Below are 14,816 nucleotides of genomic sequence, written 5' to 3' on the forward strand. Positions count from 1 at the left end.
CCCACGGCGGCCGGGTCCGTGTGTGTCCCGCCTCGCCGGGCTGAGGAGGAGGCCTGCGAGCGGCCCCGCCCCCGCGCGGCCCTACCGCCGGCCACCGGAAGCAGCGCCCCGACCCCGGCCCGCAAAGAGAGAACCGGCCCGGCCCGGCCGCTCTTCTCTCCCCCCCCCCACCTCTCCCAGCTCCGCTTTTCCGTCGGCGGGTAGCGGCAGCGGAGAACCAGGCGCGGATACCTTGATGATCCTGCGGGGCAGCCCGGCCATCTTGTCTCGTCGGGGTTGCAGGCTCGCGGGCTCTGCCTCCGCTCAGGGGCTCGCGCGCAGCCGGAAGGAGTCCGCCCCGCGCTTCCGGTGGCGCCGCCCTTACGGCGCGGAACGCCGGGCAATGTAGGCCGCGCCTCGGGATGTCGGGACGGGCCGCTCGGCGCTGACAGCCGCCGCTCTTTTGGGTGTAAAAGGGGGTCCTCGGGGCTCCGCTGCCCGTGGGCAGTGATGCGCGGAGGAGGGGGAGGCCGTGAGGCGGAGGGAGGGCCGGGCCGGCGCCCGAGGCCTGAGGGGTCATCGCTCAACGCTGACAGAGTCCAGGGTCGTGCACCCGTAATGGCACGGCGTGCACCGTTTCCCGAGTTTAGGCGGCGTGAGCGTCACTAAACCTCTCACCGAGATGCCTTAGAACATCTTTGTCTTAACACCCGGCCGGTGGCCCTCCTCCTTTTTTTTTTTAGCAGAAAGAGAAGTATTGTGGGAGTATAATTATCACACCAGCACCCTAGGACACTACTGGAGCTGCAGGGTAATAGTAACATCTAGCACCGTGCATCGTTGTGGATGGGAAATAAAAGCACAGAAAGATGAAGCGATGCGCCATAGGTTACCAAGCAGGCCAGCAGCACAGCCAGCAATAGGACCCTGCGCACATACGATTCCCTGTCAAGTGTTTCCACTGGTTTAAAAGCAGAACTTCTAGACGATCTACGTAATCTCTGTACACTCTGGAAAGTTCTGTGCTGGTTTTGGCTGGCGTAGAGTTAATTTTCTTCACAGTAGCTGCTATGGGGCTATGTTTTGGATTTGTGCTGAAAACAGTGTTGATAACACAGGGATGTTTTTGTTTCTGCTGAGCAGTGCTCACACAGCACCAAGACCTTTTTTGCTTCTCACCCTACCCCAGCAGCGAGCAGGCTGGGGGGGCACAAGGAGTTGGGAGGGGACAGAGCCGGGACAGCTGACCCAAACTGACCAAAGCTGGGGGAAGGAGAAGGAAGGGGTGGACATTCGGAGTTAGGGCATTTTGTCCTCCCAAGTAACGGTTACACGTGACGGAGCCCTGCTGTCCTGGAGATGGCTGAACGCCTGCCTGCCCATGGGCAGTGGGGAATTAATTCCTTGTGTTGCTTTGCTTGCGTGCGTGGCTTTTGCTTTACCTGTTAGACTGTCTTTGTCTCAGCCCACGAGTTTTCTCACTTTTACCCTTCTGATTCTCTCCCCCATCCCACTGTGAGGGAGGTGAGTGAGCGGCTGCGTGGGGCTTAGTTGACGGCTGGGGTTAAACCGCGACAAGTTCTCCGACACTGGCAAATCTGGACTGTGTAATTGCTGAAACGTTCCTATCACAGATACTGCAAACATGTTCAATATCCTAACATTTAAGCATTTACGTTATTACACAGTGGTTACGATAACATGAAGCCTGTGTCAGAAGAGTGGTGTGCCTCACTCCTTCACCCTCACCACAGTACTTCCTAAAAACTTACCTAGTTTTCCCTCTCTATCCTTCTCACTAAGCCATTGGCACTATAAGAAGGCAACTAACAAGTACAGACTTGTTCTACACTGTTTGATATCCTCAGCTGTTGAATACAGCAGTAATCCCAAACTTCACGTAAATCCGTGAAAACCCATAATCTCTGTGAACTCTTGTGTACATCCTCAGCCCTTTAAGCACTTAGTTGCTCTCCTATCTTTCTGGATTTAACTTTCTCTGAAGTCAGTCAAATCAACAATGCAGTGACACACACCAAGAGAAATGCACGAAAACACATTTGCAGAATTGGGGCGTAAAGCATTCATCAATAACACCCCTTCGTTCTGCAGTGGAGATGGGTGAGTTCATTTGCATACATTAGCATGTGAAATGGCTGTGTTTAGATGTGGTTGTTCAGCAAAATCTGGTCTTGCTAGTTACACATAGAACTATTCTTTAATTGTGGATTTTTCTTTTTACTTAATTATTACAACCTGTTGCTACTACTAAACTAGACTGAGTACAGACTTTTGTATACTCGGCACCTTCACAGCACTTACCATCTAACCTAAAAAGGTGAAATGTTGATCTCTAGAAAAAAAAGCTGTAAGGAAGAGAAAAAAACCTGTTAAGATAATAATGTGTTTTATCAGCTGGATGTTAGCCTGTTTTTTTCCTAGCTTCACAGATATTCACGTATCTGTAGCACATCTGGTGCCTTGGAATAAACAATTGTAATCTTGGCTGATAGGGCTCTCCTCCCGAGGACGCACAGTGTCTTATTGTTTGATTCTGGTGGCAGCAGTCTCTGTGATTTTCCGCTTGGTTGCATTTGGGTTTGGGTTTTGTTGGGGTTTTTTTTCAGATAGGTGAGATCACACACAGAGATGTGAAACCTCTTCCAAATGACTACAGCACAGCTTCCCACCCCTCTGCAGGCACAAATAGTCTATATGGAAAGTACAGTATTCAAGATGTTCTTGGTATGGGCAAATGTAAACCTCAGGCCTGGGCTCCTACTGGGCGTTTAGAACCCATGTGGTACTAAAATTGCTCTCGAGCAATCCTTGTTCGATTGGAAGAATTTTGAGGCTAGTGCCCATTTCTAGAACTCAGATCTTTGCAAATGAAGGCATACTTTGCAGTAAATTTTACAAGGCGTAAATACAGTAATGCCTTCCCAAATCGTCTGTCACTTGGGAGAGCCATGAGGTTGGTGTGAAGGAATTAACAACATCTAGTGACGACCACAATGCAGTGCTGACCTGCATATAAATAACTGCTTACCACTGAGCAGCATGTGCCTGGGGTAGAGAATCTAATTGCTTTTGAGGAACAGGACTACAGCGAACTTTGCTTAGGGAGTCAGGAGAAAAAAACAAGGACAGAAGGTTAGTGAAAAGAGGAAATTAACATTCATATAGACTTGAAACTTGGTGAATAACTGAAAATATTTGTAATCATGTTGCTATGACACCCAGCTATAACTAGGAGCCTTCATTTTGAGTTAGCAGGTATACTGACATATGTAGAAGGAATGCAAATATTTAGGTTATTTTTAAAATTGTTCTCTCCATGTTCTGTAAATTTCATGTAATACAATAGGCAGTTTAGGGACCAAGACCAGAAATGGTACCTAAACTAAATGATCCCTTTTCACCCTTCCGTCCTATGCTTGCACTTGCCAGCATCAAACAAATACAAAGATATAGCTGGAGAGGTGAAGCATTCCTTGTGAAAGATAGCAATTCCTTGTGCATTTTATGAAAGTAGGAAGACAGAAGAAAAAAAAAAATGTTGCTGGTAATCCCACTAGGAGAAAGACTCCATGACTCCAACACTCTATCAGACATCAAAGAATCTTCACTGGGCCATATCCTCAAGACCAAAGTAATTGGAAACCAATGTATTTTGTTACACTGCTTGCAGAATTACTTCTTTTTCTTTGTTTCTGCCTTCTCCTACTCTATTTTTTACCCTTCCCCTGGAATACTGACTATAAGTGGAAGAAAACATGGGCCAAAAGATGCTTTTAGGCTCAGTGGGAGTAAAATGCTACTCTGTTTCTTGAAAAGTGCTGAAACTTCTGCTGTGTGAACCTTGCCCTGTCTCTGCGAGATGCAAGAACAGAGTGGAGCATAGTTGGCTCAAACAAATGCTCGTGAATGTTGCATTCAGCGTTCCCTTTCAAGTGGTGTAGAGCAGGAATCTTGCTTCAGTCTGAAGTTGCAGCAAGTCAGTCTGGGAAGCTATTACGTTTTAGTAGTTTTCATTGCTCAACAAGTGGCCTGCCACATCCTGGGAAGGTTGCAGGTTTCATGACACCTCTCTTTCTGTCTCCTTTTAGGAAGAGGCTTTTGAAGTCAGCTTGCTCAGGAGATGGCAGTGAACAAAACCATTGTTTTCTGTTGTCCTGTCTACAAAGATTTAGGTTGTTCCCCTAAGTCATTCTAGGTCCTATAAGGACTGCTGCAGAGATCCCCAAATATCCATACAGGTGCTGGAAAAGCCATGCAAACTGGCTGCTCCAGAATACTGGCTTTAGACTTTGCTTCTTTGCGCTCCCTCTGTACCAAGGGATATCTTCCAGGAGAAGCTATAGTAAAAATTCTCCTTCTTTTATAGCATTCTCAAATTCCCGAAGGAGGCAACTTAAGCCTCTGAATCAGAGCTGGAACAAGACACATAAGTGCCAGGGGAGCTTTGTCTCCTCAAGCTAGCGACACTGCATGGAGGTCCTTGGACCTTCCAGGTGCTTTCCCAGCCCCTTGACCTTCCATTGTCCACCCCTGTCCTTCAGGATTTTCCACTCAGCCATTATTGCGACTGTAACTGAGTTCTGGACCACAGCCTGCACCGCTCTGTGTGCATACCCTCCATTTGGCATGTGTCTTGGAAGACATCCTTGGAGAGACACCACGGGTGATCCAGCCTAGCATGCTCCTGCTTTCCACTTCCCTGGGTAGAATAGTATTTCAGCACTCCTGCTCTGGAGTTCAAGGTTTTTGCTAAAATGTATATCTTCTTCTCTGCCAGATTATTTATTTTGAGCAGTATGGCACAGAGTTTCTTTATCCATCCAGTTTTTCAAAGCCACATATACCATTAAACGTATGACAATACCATTAAACATATGACAATGCCATTAAAACCACCTAAAAAAGTTCAGCAATTTCTTGGAGGGCACAGGAAGGGGGACACAGAGGAGAAAAGGAGCGAAGAAAAAGTAGATCTGAAAAACTAGCTTTGCACAGTGCTACACAGGTAGTTTGTCAAAACTTGCAGAGTGTTTCAGCAGTCCTTTTTTTTAAAAAAAAAAAAAAAGTCTAATGGAAAAAAAATTCTGCTGTCATCCCAAGTATTGTAATTAATGAAGTCATGCGTCCTCATTTAGACAGCTGCCCTCCCCAACTCAGCCTGGTATTCTTCTTTTGCTAGGCTGAAAGATTTAGATGCTATGTGTTCGGAAGTCATTTAGATTGATACTTTTGTTTAAATTAAATTGAATTTTTTCATTAGACTCATTGCCTGGAGTTCTGTTTGATGCTCTCTCAGCCCTGTTGATTGCTAACCGTTTGCTCCCTTAATATCCTGAAATAAACCCTGCACCTCAGGCAGAACGCGAGGAAATCTGGGAATATTATACGACTGTATTTTGTCAGACGCATGCTGATAAACCGTTCAAGGATATCAGACAGGACTCGGGGTGGTTGTACTGCCCTTGGATCAGTAAAGGCTTTGTTAGACGCTGTTTTGACTTCACAGCTTTGCGTCAGGGCGCAGAGTTCACAAATAGACCTTAATTGCGGTGACGGCCTCAGCCGGGGCCTCCACCCTTGCCCTCTAAGGGGCCTGGGTGTTCGTTCAGTCCTTCCTGAGCTACGCCTCAGCTGTGCCTGATGCAGCGTCGGGGGCTCCCGCGCCAGCCTCAGACCCGGCCCGTTACCTCGTCCTGCCCGATGATCCCCGGACCATCGACGGGCCCCACGGCAGCAGCCGCCCTGCTCTGCTCACCTGCCGTCGGTGGGGTCACCGCTCGGCTCCCCTTGGGGTGCCCACGGCTCCTGGCTCACCCGTCCTGAGGGAGCAGGGCCACCCTTGCTGCTCCCTCCCTGATGCTTTGCTTCTTGAGTTCAGAGCACCTGAAAACGCAATTTTAGAAAAAGATTTAGAGAAGCGATCTTGTCACGCTGCAGTTAGGCTTTTATAAAGCAACATTTATATTTGCATTTCAGAGGAAATTTAGGTACAGTGCTCAGTAAGACTGGTGTCACGTGTAGTCCCCATTTAAATTGGAGTTCATTCCTACAGCCCAGCTCCCCCGAGGCCTGCCTTCACAGCGGTTATTTAGGGTGTAGTCTCATGTCAGGGTTACGTGGCTTTGTATTTGCATTGCTGCTAAAGAGGGCTCCTGCCCTCCTCCTCTGCCACACACTGCTGCTCCCTCAGCTCACATCATGATCTCACAGAAGACATGAGCTGATTGCAAGCCTGAATAGTTCCTGGGTGAGCAGGGAGCTGATGTGAACCACAGGCAGTCACACAGCTGTGTAGGTCTGGCATTTTCTTTTGGGACAGGAACCCATATCTGAGGGTGTGAGAAGGGGACTGTCTATAGCTCACTGCATTAGGGACAGCGTGAAACCGCATATTTGAGGTCAAGTTATACCAGAGAGCTGAGTCAATCTATCCAAAAAGAGGACTTCTTACTTCCCCTTCGCAGCTCACCCCTCCTACTCTCCTTCCTCACTCACAGCGTTTCCCCCACCGTTCACCCCTGGGGCTTGTCAGATCCTGCTGAGCTGATTCAATGCACTAACTTGGCAGAAAACCAGCCATTTAGTCTGGTCTTCTGCTGGACTAGTGAATTGATTTGGCTTACAGTGGGGTCTAGCAAGCACCAGAGATGACAAAAGGTAACACAAACAGCAGTGAAATTGCCCCTTGTAGTATCCATGAGTTATTAACCCAACTTTGGATGCCTCTTCTCCTTTTGGAGACACTGATCTCCTGCTCCCTTTCCCTGCACTCTGCCCTATATTCCTGATCCCCTTCTTCCATTGGTACACATCTATTGGGATACAGGGTGGGTTTTTTCGGCTGGGTTACCTTTCTGACCAGCTCACTGAGGCATCAGAGCTGGCACTAAGAGTAGGAAACAGAGTGAGATGTGGCAGATGTAGGATTACCCCTTCCCACAGCAGCAACCTGTTCTGTTGGCTGAGCCGATCTCATCCCAGGGCACCGATGTGAAAGCCAGGATGGAGAGCATGATCCTCCTCCCACAAACCCACAACCATCACTGGGATTGCAGCAGCTCTGAGAACAAAGTTAGCCAACCACCCCGTACACCAATAAAGGCAGGAAAAGATAAACAAATAATTGCAATTATGCAATTAATACTCTCAGAACAATTCAACACAGCTGCTGACCATCTTCCTATGACAGCTTCTGCTGTCATGGAGTTACTCACTGAGTGGGTGCATCCAGGCCAGCTGAGCCTGTGGCTGACTAATCTTACTTCCTCCTCCTACCCCTCTTTGCAATCTTATAAAAGTCTTACTGCAATTACAACTCTATTTCAAACCACAGATTCTTTATTTTGCATAAAAGCATTTTTATATTTTTGTCAAGTATTGTAGAAAGTCTGTTCAACAGTAAAAAACAGATGTATGTATGCATACAGAATGAATTCTCACAGTAATATCTAGATTTTATATTTAAAATGTTCTTCAGTAAGTCCCAGTGTATTTTACAAGAGTTGTTATGATCCCTATGTACAAATGGGGAAACTGAGGCACAGAAGGGCAGTGTTTTACTCTTAGCACTAATTGTAAGAGTCACTGGACAATTTCTGAATGATCTTAACTGGCAGCAGTGGGTGAAACTGTACTGAGAGGAGAAAAAAACCCCACCAGTTATATGTTTTACCAACTCAGGACTTCAGAATGGGATGCTGTGAGTAGGAGCCTTCACTGTAGCAAATAGCTTTTGATTTTTTTTCCATTAGGTTGCTGCTTAAATAGAGGCATAATATTGCTTACTTGAACTACAGTAATCAACAGGAACACAAATTATTTAGGCTGCATATGACCACTACAGTTTTGTCATCCGTTATTTACAGCTACAGCTTGACTTCTTACTAGTAACCTGATGGACCAGTGACGAGATGGTGTGAGATCTGCTAAAGAACCAAGACAGCCTATTGACATAAGTGTTGGTATTTACTCTGGGTGTTTACAGATTGACTTAAAACATAGAAATCTGTCTGGCTACAGCATAACTTGAGAAGATTTGAGAATTAAGACCATAACTAAACTACAATGTCTCATTAGAAATTTTTATCCTAAATTTATAGAATAACCTCGCAAAGATTAAGATATGTTATTTCAGGAGTGAAGGCTCGTCCCTCTCCATTGTTAAGGCATCACCTTTACAATAAAACAAACCCATCCATTCACAAATTCAGTTCCACTTCTAGGGTATGATTGTATAGTACCTTTTCTACTCCAGATTTAAAGGAAACAAAGGAAACCAAATCCTTATTCCTGGAAGATTCTGAAACATTGGTTTCTATGAAAAAATAAACAGTTATTATATTTGGTTTGCTAATGAGCAGCCTGAATGATTTTACTAAGAAACAATTTCCTAAATATGCCGCTGCAGCAAAAGAGCTGGAACAGCCAAGTCCCAATTTTCCATTTCCCACAAGAGGTGTGTGTGTGCAGCTGCTGACACAAAACCCACGCCAATCCAGATGCCAGCTCTGATTTATAAATTTGTTCTTCTAAAATGGAGCCAGCCAACATAGTCCTGCCCTCATTACTGCACAGCATTTGTTGCCTAACTATAGGGCAACTGTTTTATCAGAACATTTCCTGGAGAAGTTTGTAACTGACTAAGAACAGATGATGGTTTTTCTTCAGCAAGAGAGCAGCCTTGAAACAAAACTTTCCAGGTTTTTAAAGTCATGAAGTCCCAGAAGTCTGCAACTCATCACCATTAGTGCCTCCACAGTATCCCTGCAGTTAGTGGAGAGAACAACCTCCTTTCTGTTGAGCCAACACAGAGTGAGCAGCTCTCCTCTTTGCTGTCTACAACCTGCTGAAGCAAGCAAGGCCGTTGGCAGTTATTAATAACCCCATCTCCAGACATGCAGAAGTGTGTAGTCACGCTTCTGAGCTGTCCTTAAGCAATTCCTGTCTCCCTACCAGAAAGTTGTAATCCGTCAGAACATGCTTCTAAGAATAAACTCGCAGACATTATGTGTCAGGGAGGGGGTAGACCTCATCTACTGTATCCTAAAAAATCTTTTTATAGAAACCATCTAAAAATAGCCTGGAAGCTTAACAGGGAATGTGGTTTAGTTTTTAAAAAATAAAAATAAAGTTCTGCTGTACCTTCAATCGCAACCTTTTAGAACCAGGATTTAAGTTACAAGATTTGCCATTAGAGTGGTGTGTGCTTCAAAAGCACACATTTCCAGAATAAAATCATTATAGAAATACCCACAGGTTACCTCTAATTTAAAACTAATTATGCAATGAGGGTATAAAATCAGGGAATCTGAAAAAAAATCTAGTGAAGCCTGTTTTATGAATTGAGATTCCAGAGGGCTGTCAAGTGTTCCCAATGAGTTCACACAAGGGACAGAAGATTGCAACAATTTCTGATGAACCTTGCAAGTGATATTCTATTGCAGTGATGTGAAAGAGAAGACTAAAGATGTGGTAGCACTAAGCAACAGATACCAGTAATCCTACTGGTGGCTGCCCTCCTGTTTGGAATCAGAAATTCCCCCCTGAGAACCACGTAGTATTTGCTATATGGAAAAAAATACAATATTTGAAAACAAACAGAACAGACTGGCACGTGGTGCAACATTTATTAAAAAAAAAAAAAAGAAAGAAACTTCAAATTCAAGCTCTTTTGCTGTTCTTTACCATCTCATGGATGAATGAGCTCCTTAGCTGTTAACAGCTGAATACCACCAGCCTATAAAATCCCACCGTTAGAAGACTTGTTGGTCACATTCATCAGTAACATCAGAACCTCTTTTTCAGACTTGTGTCTGAGGAGAAAGAGTGCGCATACCCGTGAGTATGTGTCTGTATGCAGTCCTCAGAAAATACATATGGCACTGAAGAGTAAAAAAATTGTTTTGATAAAAGCAAATAAATTGATATAGGAAACAGTAAGGCAGGAGCACCAGAGAAGACTTATATTGCCATGACAACTAATGTACTCAAGCATATCAAGATCTAGTATTTTTTATAGAGGGGGCAATTTTCTAAGGGGCTAGCAAGAGGTTTTTAAAAATTGATTTTTCTAACAGATGCTACTCAATATAGAGAAGATAAGTTAAAAAAAAAAAAAGTGTCTTACACTGGAGAAAACAGCAGGTGTGATTTGCAGTGGTCTCCAGCTGTGACGGGAGCTAATTTCAAGGTTTCCACTGGACAGCAAAGGATTTTTGTCTCCTGCATGGATGAACAATATCCTTTTGAGAAGGCATCTAAGAATCAGAGGTGTCAACCAGTCATCATCATCACTGAGTTTAGGCAATCTTTTAAAGAAGCTATGACAACTAAGTTCTGAGCACCTTCAAGATAAGTCAGAGAAGCCTTAATTTTACTTAATATTTCCTAGGAAACTAAAACAAGGCCCAACGTGGTTGTGTCACAGGTTCACACACAAACACACACACGTAGCACACATGACAGTGTTCTGTGCTAAGGGACCAAGAATCCTGAGCAGCAGTTCCCCCGTTGTCGTAATCTGTTCCTGGTCATAAACTTGGCAACAGTCACTTTGAAGTAATTCAGTTTATCCCCACTATGCCTGAAGGTCACTCCTTAAAGGCCGTTTCACTCCTTTCTTCTAATTTCCAGACCACACTTGTTTCAGACAGTTTATAACCATTTATTTATTTTTGTCAACACTGCTCTTGAGCTTAAAATCCTCAGCATGTGTTCTTTGTCCATCAGTATAACCAGAATCTTGCTTGTATTCAGCTTCGAAAGGCTGTTCTTCATCCAAGGGCTGCCCTCATCCTAGTACAAGGACTTCCTTGTGGGAATAATGAGCTGGTACACAGCAAATGACACACAGAACTGTGTTGCTTCTGTTTGGTGCTTGAGCCCAGATCAGACCCCTCTGTAGCTGCACGCAGAAACTTGACGGGAATGATGGAGAGAGCTGTTCTCCACAAATGTGGAGGAGCCTTGTAGTGGAGATGTGATCTCCCACCTCGGTTCCATCTCTCCCAAGTAGTATGTAAAACGTTTTGGCCCATCTCTGCCCCCCTCGTGCGTTACTGAATCTCATATTGCAAGAAGGCCCAGAATGGATGTCTTCCATCTTCCACTGTCAGGAAAAACATTCAAAAATAAACCTTTGCCGCTGCTAAAGGGAACAATCGGCTCTTGACTAGTGATTTCTGGCTATACTTGTGCTACACCTCTGGAAGTTACCAGTGTAACGACAGCTCTGCAGCTACAGAACATGGTTAGATGTTGCTGAAATTGTGAGGTTTCCAGCGATGAAATTGCTGTACCGCAGCCAACGACCAGAAAAGGTGCACTGGTTTGAAGATGTCTGGAAGAGGTCGCAGCCTTTTCGGGAGGTATTATCCGAAACTCTCCCTCTTCTGTGCAAGGAACCGAGACATGGCTGGCTGATGGGAGTTCGAGATGGCTCCTGGGTGTGTGAAAGCCATGGTGCCATGTCAGGTACTAGAGCACCAGGTCAGGTAATTGATTTGTGTCTCTATTCCTTGTCTTTTATCAATGTTCTGTAAATATAACACTGTCTTTGAAACGCTTTGGGACTCGGGTCTCCGAAAGAACCAAAGCAAGCAGCCCCAGAGCAGCACTGGGCCCGTGGCATTCAGGCGAGTTTTCTGCCTGCCTTAAATACCTGAAATGCGCTATTTCACGTAGGTAAAACCCAGGCCTTCCCCGCGAGGAGGTGTGACAGGTACTGCCAAGGTTTTCCAGCTGAACAGAGGGGGCTGCTGCGGCCACTGTGTAATTTAACCCGGAAAGCAGGCAGGCTATGCTCACAATCTTGCGAAATAACCCATAAAGTCACAGATGTCCCTTCAAATGACGGGATTTGAGGGGTTTATTCCACAGCCGATACACCCCCTCAGCGCCTCCACCTCAGGACAGGCTACCGGAGGCGGGGCCAGGTAGGGCGGGAAGCCCCACCCGGCGGGAGGCCCCGCCCACCCGCACTACGTCTCCCGGCGTGCCGCGGGGCTGAGGAGCCGCTGCCGCCGGAAGCGGAAGCGGACTCGGTGCCGCTTCCGGCGCGGTGGCCGGCGGCGGGCCGCTGAGGGGAAGCGGCGGAGTCCGCGCAGGTAACGGGCGGGCCGGTGGTGGTTGTTCCCGCCTGGCTGCGGTCGCCGCGGTCGGGCCGTTTCGCCTGAAGGGTCGCGTTGTGCAGCGCTTCCCTCCCGTCCCCACATCATTTTTGCAGTTGATGACAACGTCGCGCCCGGCCGATGAGGGGAACCGCGAGCTAGGCCTGCGAATTGGGCCGGGGGAGGGGGGCTCGGGTACTTCCAGAGGGGTTAAATCGCTGTCTAGCACTCGGGGGGCTTTGTTTAGTAGCCTGCAGATCCGTTTTTTATGAGGGGTACTCTTTGGCTTGCTTTGGCGGGTTAGTGACTTTTTAAGCTAAATATTTTCTTTAATAATAGAAGTGGCGGGTTTCGCGTTCCCGCTTGCTGCTGAGGGACCGTGAGGAGTTTTGCGTGTGCTGTCGCAGGGGTGGGAGCGCCCCCGTTTAAACTGGGGAGCTGGGTGAGGTGCTGGAGGCCTGACCTTGGACAAGGTGGGCCCCGTCCGCCCCATTCCTCACACCTCTTCTGTTAATGAGTTCAGAGGAAAGTTATGAGCAGCTCTGGAGGTGCTCTGTGAGTGTTCGCTGACTTCAGCAGCGCTTGTCACCGGTAAAGAAAACCATGAATGATTATTTGTCGAAATTGGAAAACGTACGCTTCTGGTGATGTTCTGAAACGCTAAATACAAAGTAGTTTTAAATAGGTCTTGTTTCTCTTTTTTTATGAGTACGTCTTTAAGCTGTCTCCAGTTATGTTTTTTAAGCACCGTTAAAAGTTTCCCTTTGAAACAATTTTTTTTCCCTGTAGATAATGAAAACTTAAGATCATCTTTATATGTGTCTTTCCGCTTCTGTGAAATTTGGGTAATATTTAGGGTATTCTAAATGGTGTTTTCGTAGCTTTTAGGTGTGTTGCTTTTGAGATGGATGAAACCAACTGTATCTAGAGTGTTTGTTAAACCACAACAAGTGTTATTTATAAGTACTTCTGTTTTTGTACTGGGTGATGATATTTACATTGTGAACAGGAAAAGCATGGTTCAGGAATAATTCTGTGGATTGTGCTGAAGGAAGGATGCAAAACTTAGGTGGGTGAATACCAGTAGAAAAACTGTGAGAAGACCCAAGCTTGGAAACTTTTTTTTTAAGTTAATGACGTACCTTCAAAGAGTACCTCTCAGTAAATAAAGTCATGTACCACATTTGACTATTAAGGAAGCAGGTGCCAGTATCTTAAATAATAAGGACTTCTAAACAACTGATAAATAATGACAAATAGACTGCACACATTTTATTTATCCTTAAGATATTCAAGAAATTAAATTGTAGGTCTTTTGTACCCTGAACAGTTACGAAACTGGTTTCTTTCAGAGGGTGTTCTGCAGAAAAAAAGGATACGGTGTCCAGTTGAGTTCTGTCTTGTCCAGGACTGGTTTCCTCTCTGCTGTCAGCATGGCAACATCGCTCAGAACCGCATGGTCCAGCCTCTTCTGGATGCATTCAGTAGCAACCTGTAGGCGGGCCCCGCTACAGAGTAAGTAGTGATGAAATTGTAGAAGTCCTATATTAAAACTTGTTCTTTGAGACTTTCTGTCTTGTACTGTTTAAAGTAGTGGCAGCGTGGAAGTGAATTTTCACTTGAACAGAATCAAGTCTGATATTCTATGTTCTCTGCTGATAGTTAAAGGATATCTTGATTTGGTTTTTGATGGTCCTCTAATTTATTAATTAGCTTGTAAATATCACCCCTCTTACCGCTGATTATACTTGAAGATTTAAAGTTATTTTTTCAGATTTACAAACAGTGGTGAGAATAGGCTACAGTAAAATCTCATTACTTAACATAAACAGAGAACAAGTGAAAACAGGCAATATTATTTCTTAGATTTCTGTCCGTGTTTTAGATGTCAATAGAAAGATGTAGGGGAGATAGTAAAGGTGGTAGAAAAGACAGGAATGGAGAAAATATAATGGAGAAGTTACATTTTAGAGGTTAGTGGGCAAGGAGGGGAAATAAATCTTAGGAAGAAATACGAACTATTTACAGTAATATTTTACCAGAACTCAACTTAATAACTAAGAATGATTTAATTGGAAGAACTGAAGCATGGAAGTGCTAACAGAAATTCTAAATTTAAGAATTTTATATCTAAAATATATATTTAAGTATATTAGCTATATCTTAAATGTAAAATTCTTAAATTTAAATATTTCTGAGAGGAAAAAAGCTACACAAAAGTTTCTTTTTGGTTCTTTCAGCTTTCCCAGTTTTGACACACAGAATGTTCTCCCCCTCCATTATGAACAGCCAAGAAGAATCCTGTTTGTATTAAAACTAAACATGGTCTACATAAAATAACGTGTCACAAAAAAGCTGAAACCTTTTTCTGACTTATTTGAAAACAGAAGGCTCAGAACATGCAAAGACTTAGTTCTTGTGATCATAATTCAGTTCTTGAAGTGTAGTGGTAGAAGAAGCTTGACTCAGAAACTTAAACGTGGATTTGTGTTAGGTTCTGGCAGTAAAGGAAGGGGTTTGCCAGTAAAAGTCAACTACAGGCACCTCCCAGGCCCATCTTAGGCATGCGTACCTACACAGTTGTGGAAGGCAAGATGCCTATGGTATGGTTCCTATACAAGGGACTGTTACTATTTGTCATGGTTTAACCCCAGCCAGCAGCTAAGCATCACGCAGCTGCTCGCTCACTCCCCCCCCCCCCCCGGGGGG

At 45.0% G+C, this 14,816-nt stretch overlaps 2 protein-coding genes across 6 annotated transcripts in view; one reads left to right on the forward strand and one right to left on the reverse strand.

Moving 5' to 3' along the window:
- Positions 1 to 361, reverse strand: part of UBE2N (ubiquitin-conjugating enzyme E2N) — a 20,266-nt gene extending 19,905 nt beyond the window's left edge. The window contains exon 1 of the mRNA XM_010561867.1: positions 232 to 361. Coding sequence (XP_010560169.1) covers positions 232 to 261 — 30 coding nt within the window. The 5' untranslated portion in view covers positions 262 to 361. The remainder of the gene's footprint in view (positions 1 to 231) is intronic.
- An 11,670-nt stretch (positions 362 to 12,031) lies between these two features.
- Positions 12,032 to 14,816, forward strand: part of MRPL42 (mitochondrial ribosomal protein L42) — an 11,213-nt gene continuing 8,428 nt past the window's right edge. Inside the window, exons 1-2 of one of the 5 annotated variants that reach the window (XM_010561872.1) lie at positions 12,032 to 12,104; positions 13,516 to 13,622. In XM_010561872.1, coding sequence (XP_010560174.1) covers positions 13,541 to 13,622 — 82 coding nt within the window. In that variant the 5' untranslated portion in view covers positions 12,032 to 12,104; positions 13,516 to 13,540. The other 4 variants (XM_010561870.1, XM_010561868.1, XM_010561869.1 and 1 more) reach the window with 4 other exon arrangements.

The sequence above is a fragment of the Haliaeetus leucocephalus genome, unplaced genomic scaffold (assembly GCF_000737465.1).
Source record: "Haliaeetus leucocephalus isolate CR32 unplaced genomic scaffold, Haliaeetus_leucocephalus-4.0 Scaffold151, whole genome shotgun sequence".
In the NCBI taxonomy this organism is placed as follows: domain Eukaryota; kingdom Metazoa; phylum Chordata; class Aves; order Accipitriformes; family Accipitridae; genus Haliaeetus; species Haliaeetus leucocephalus.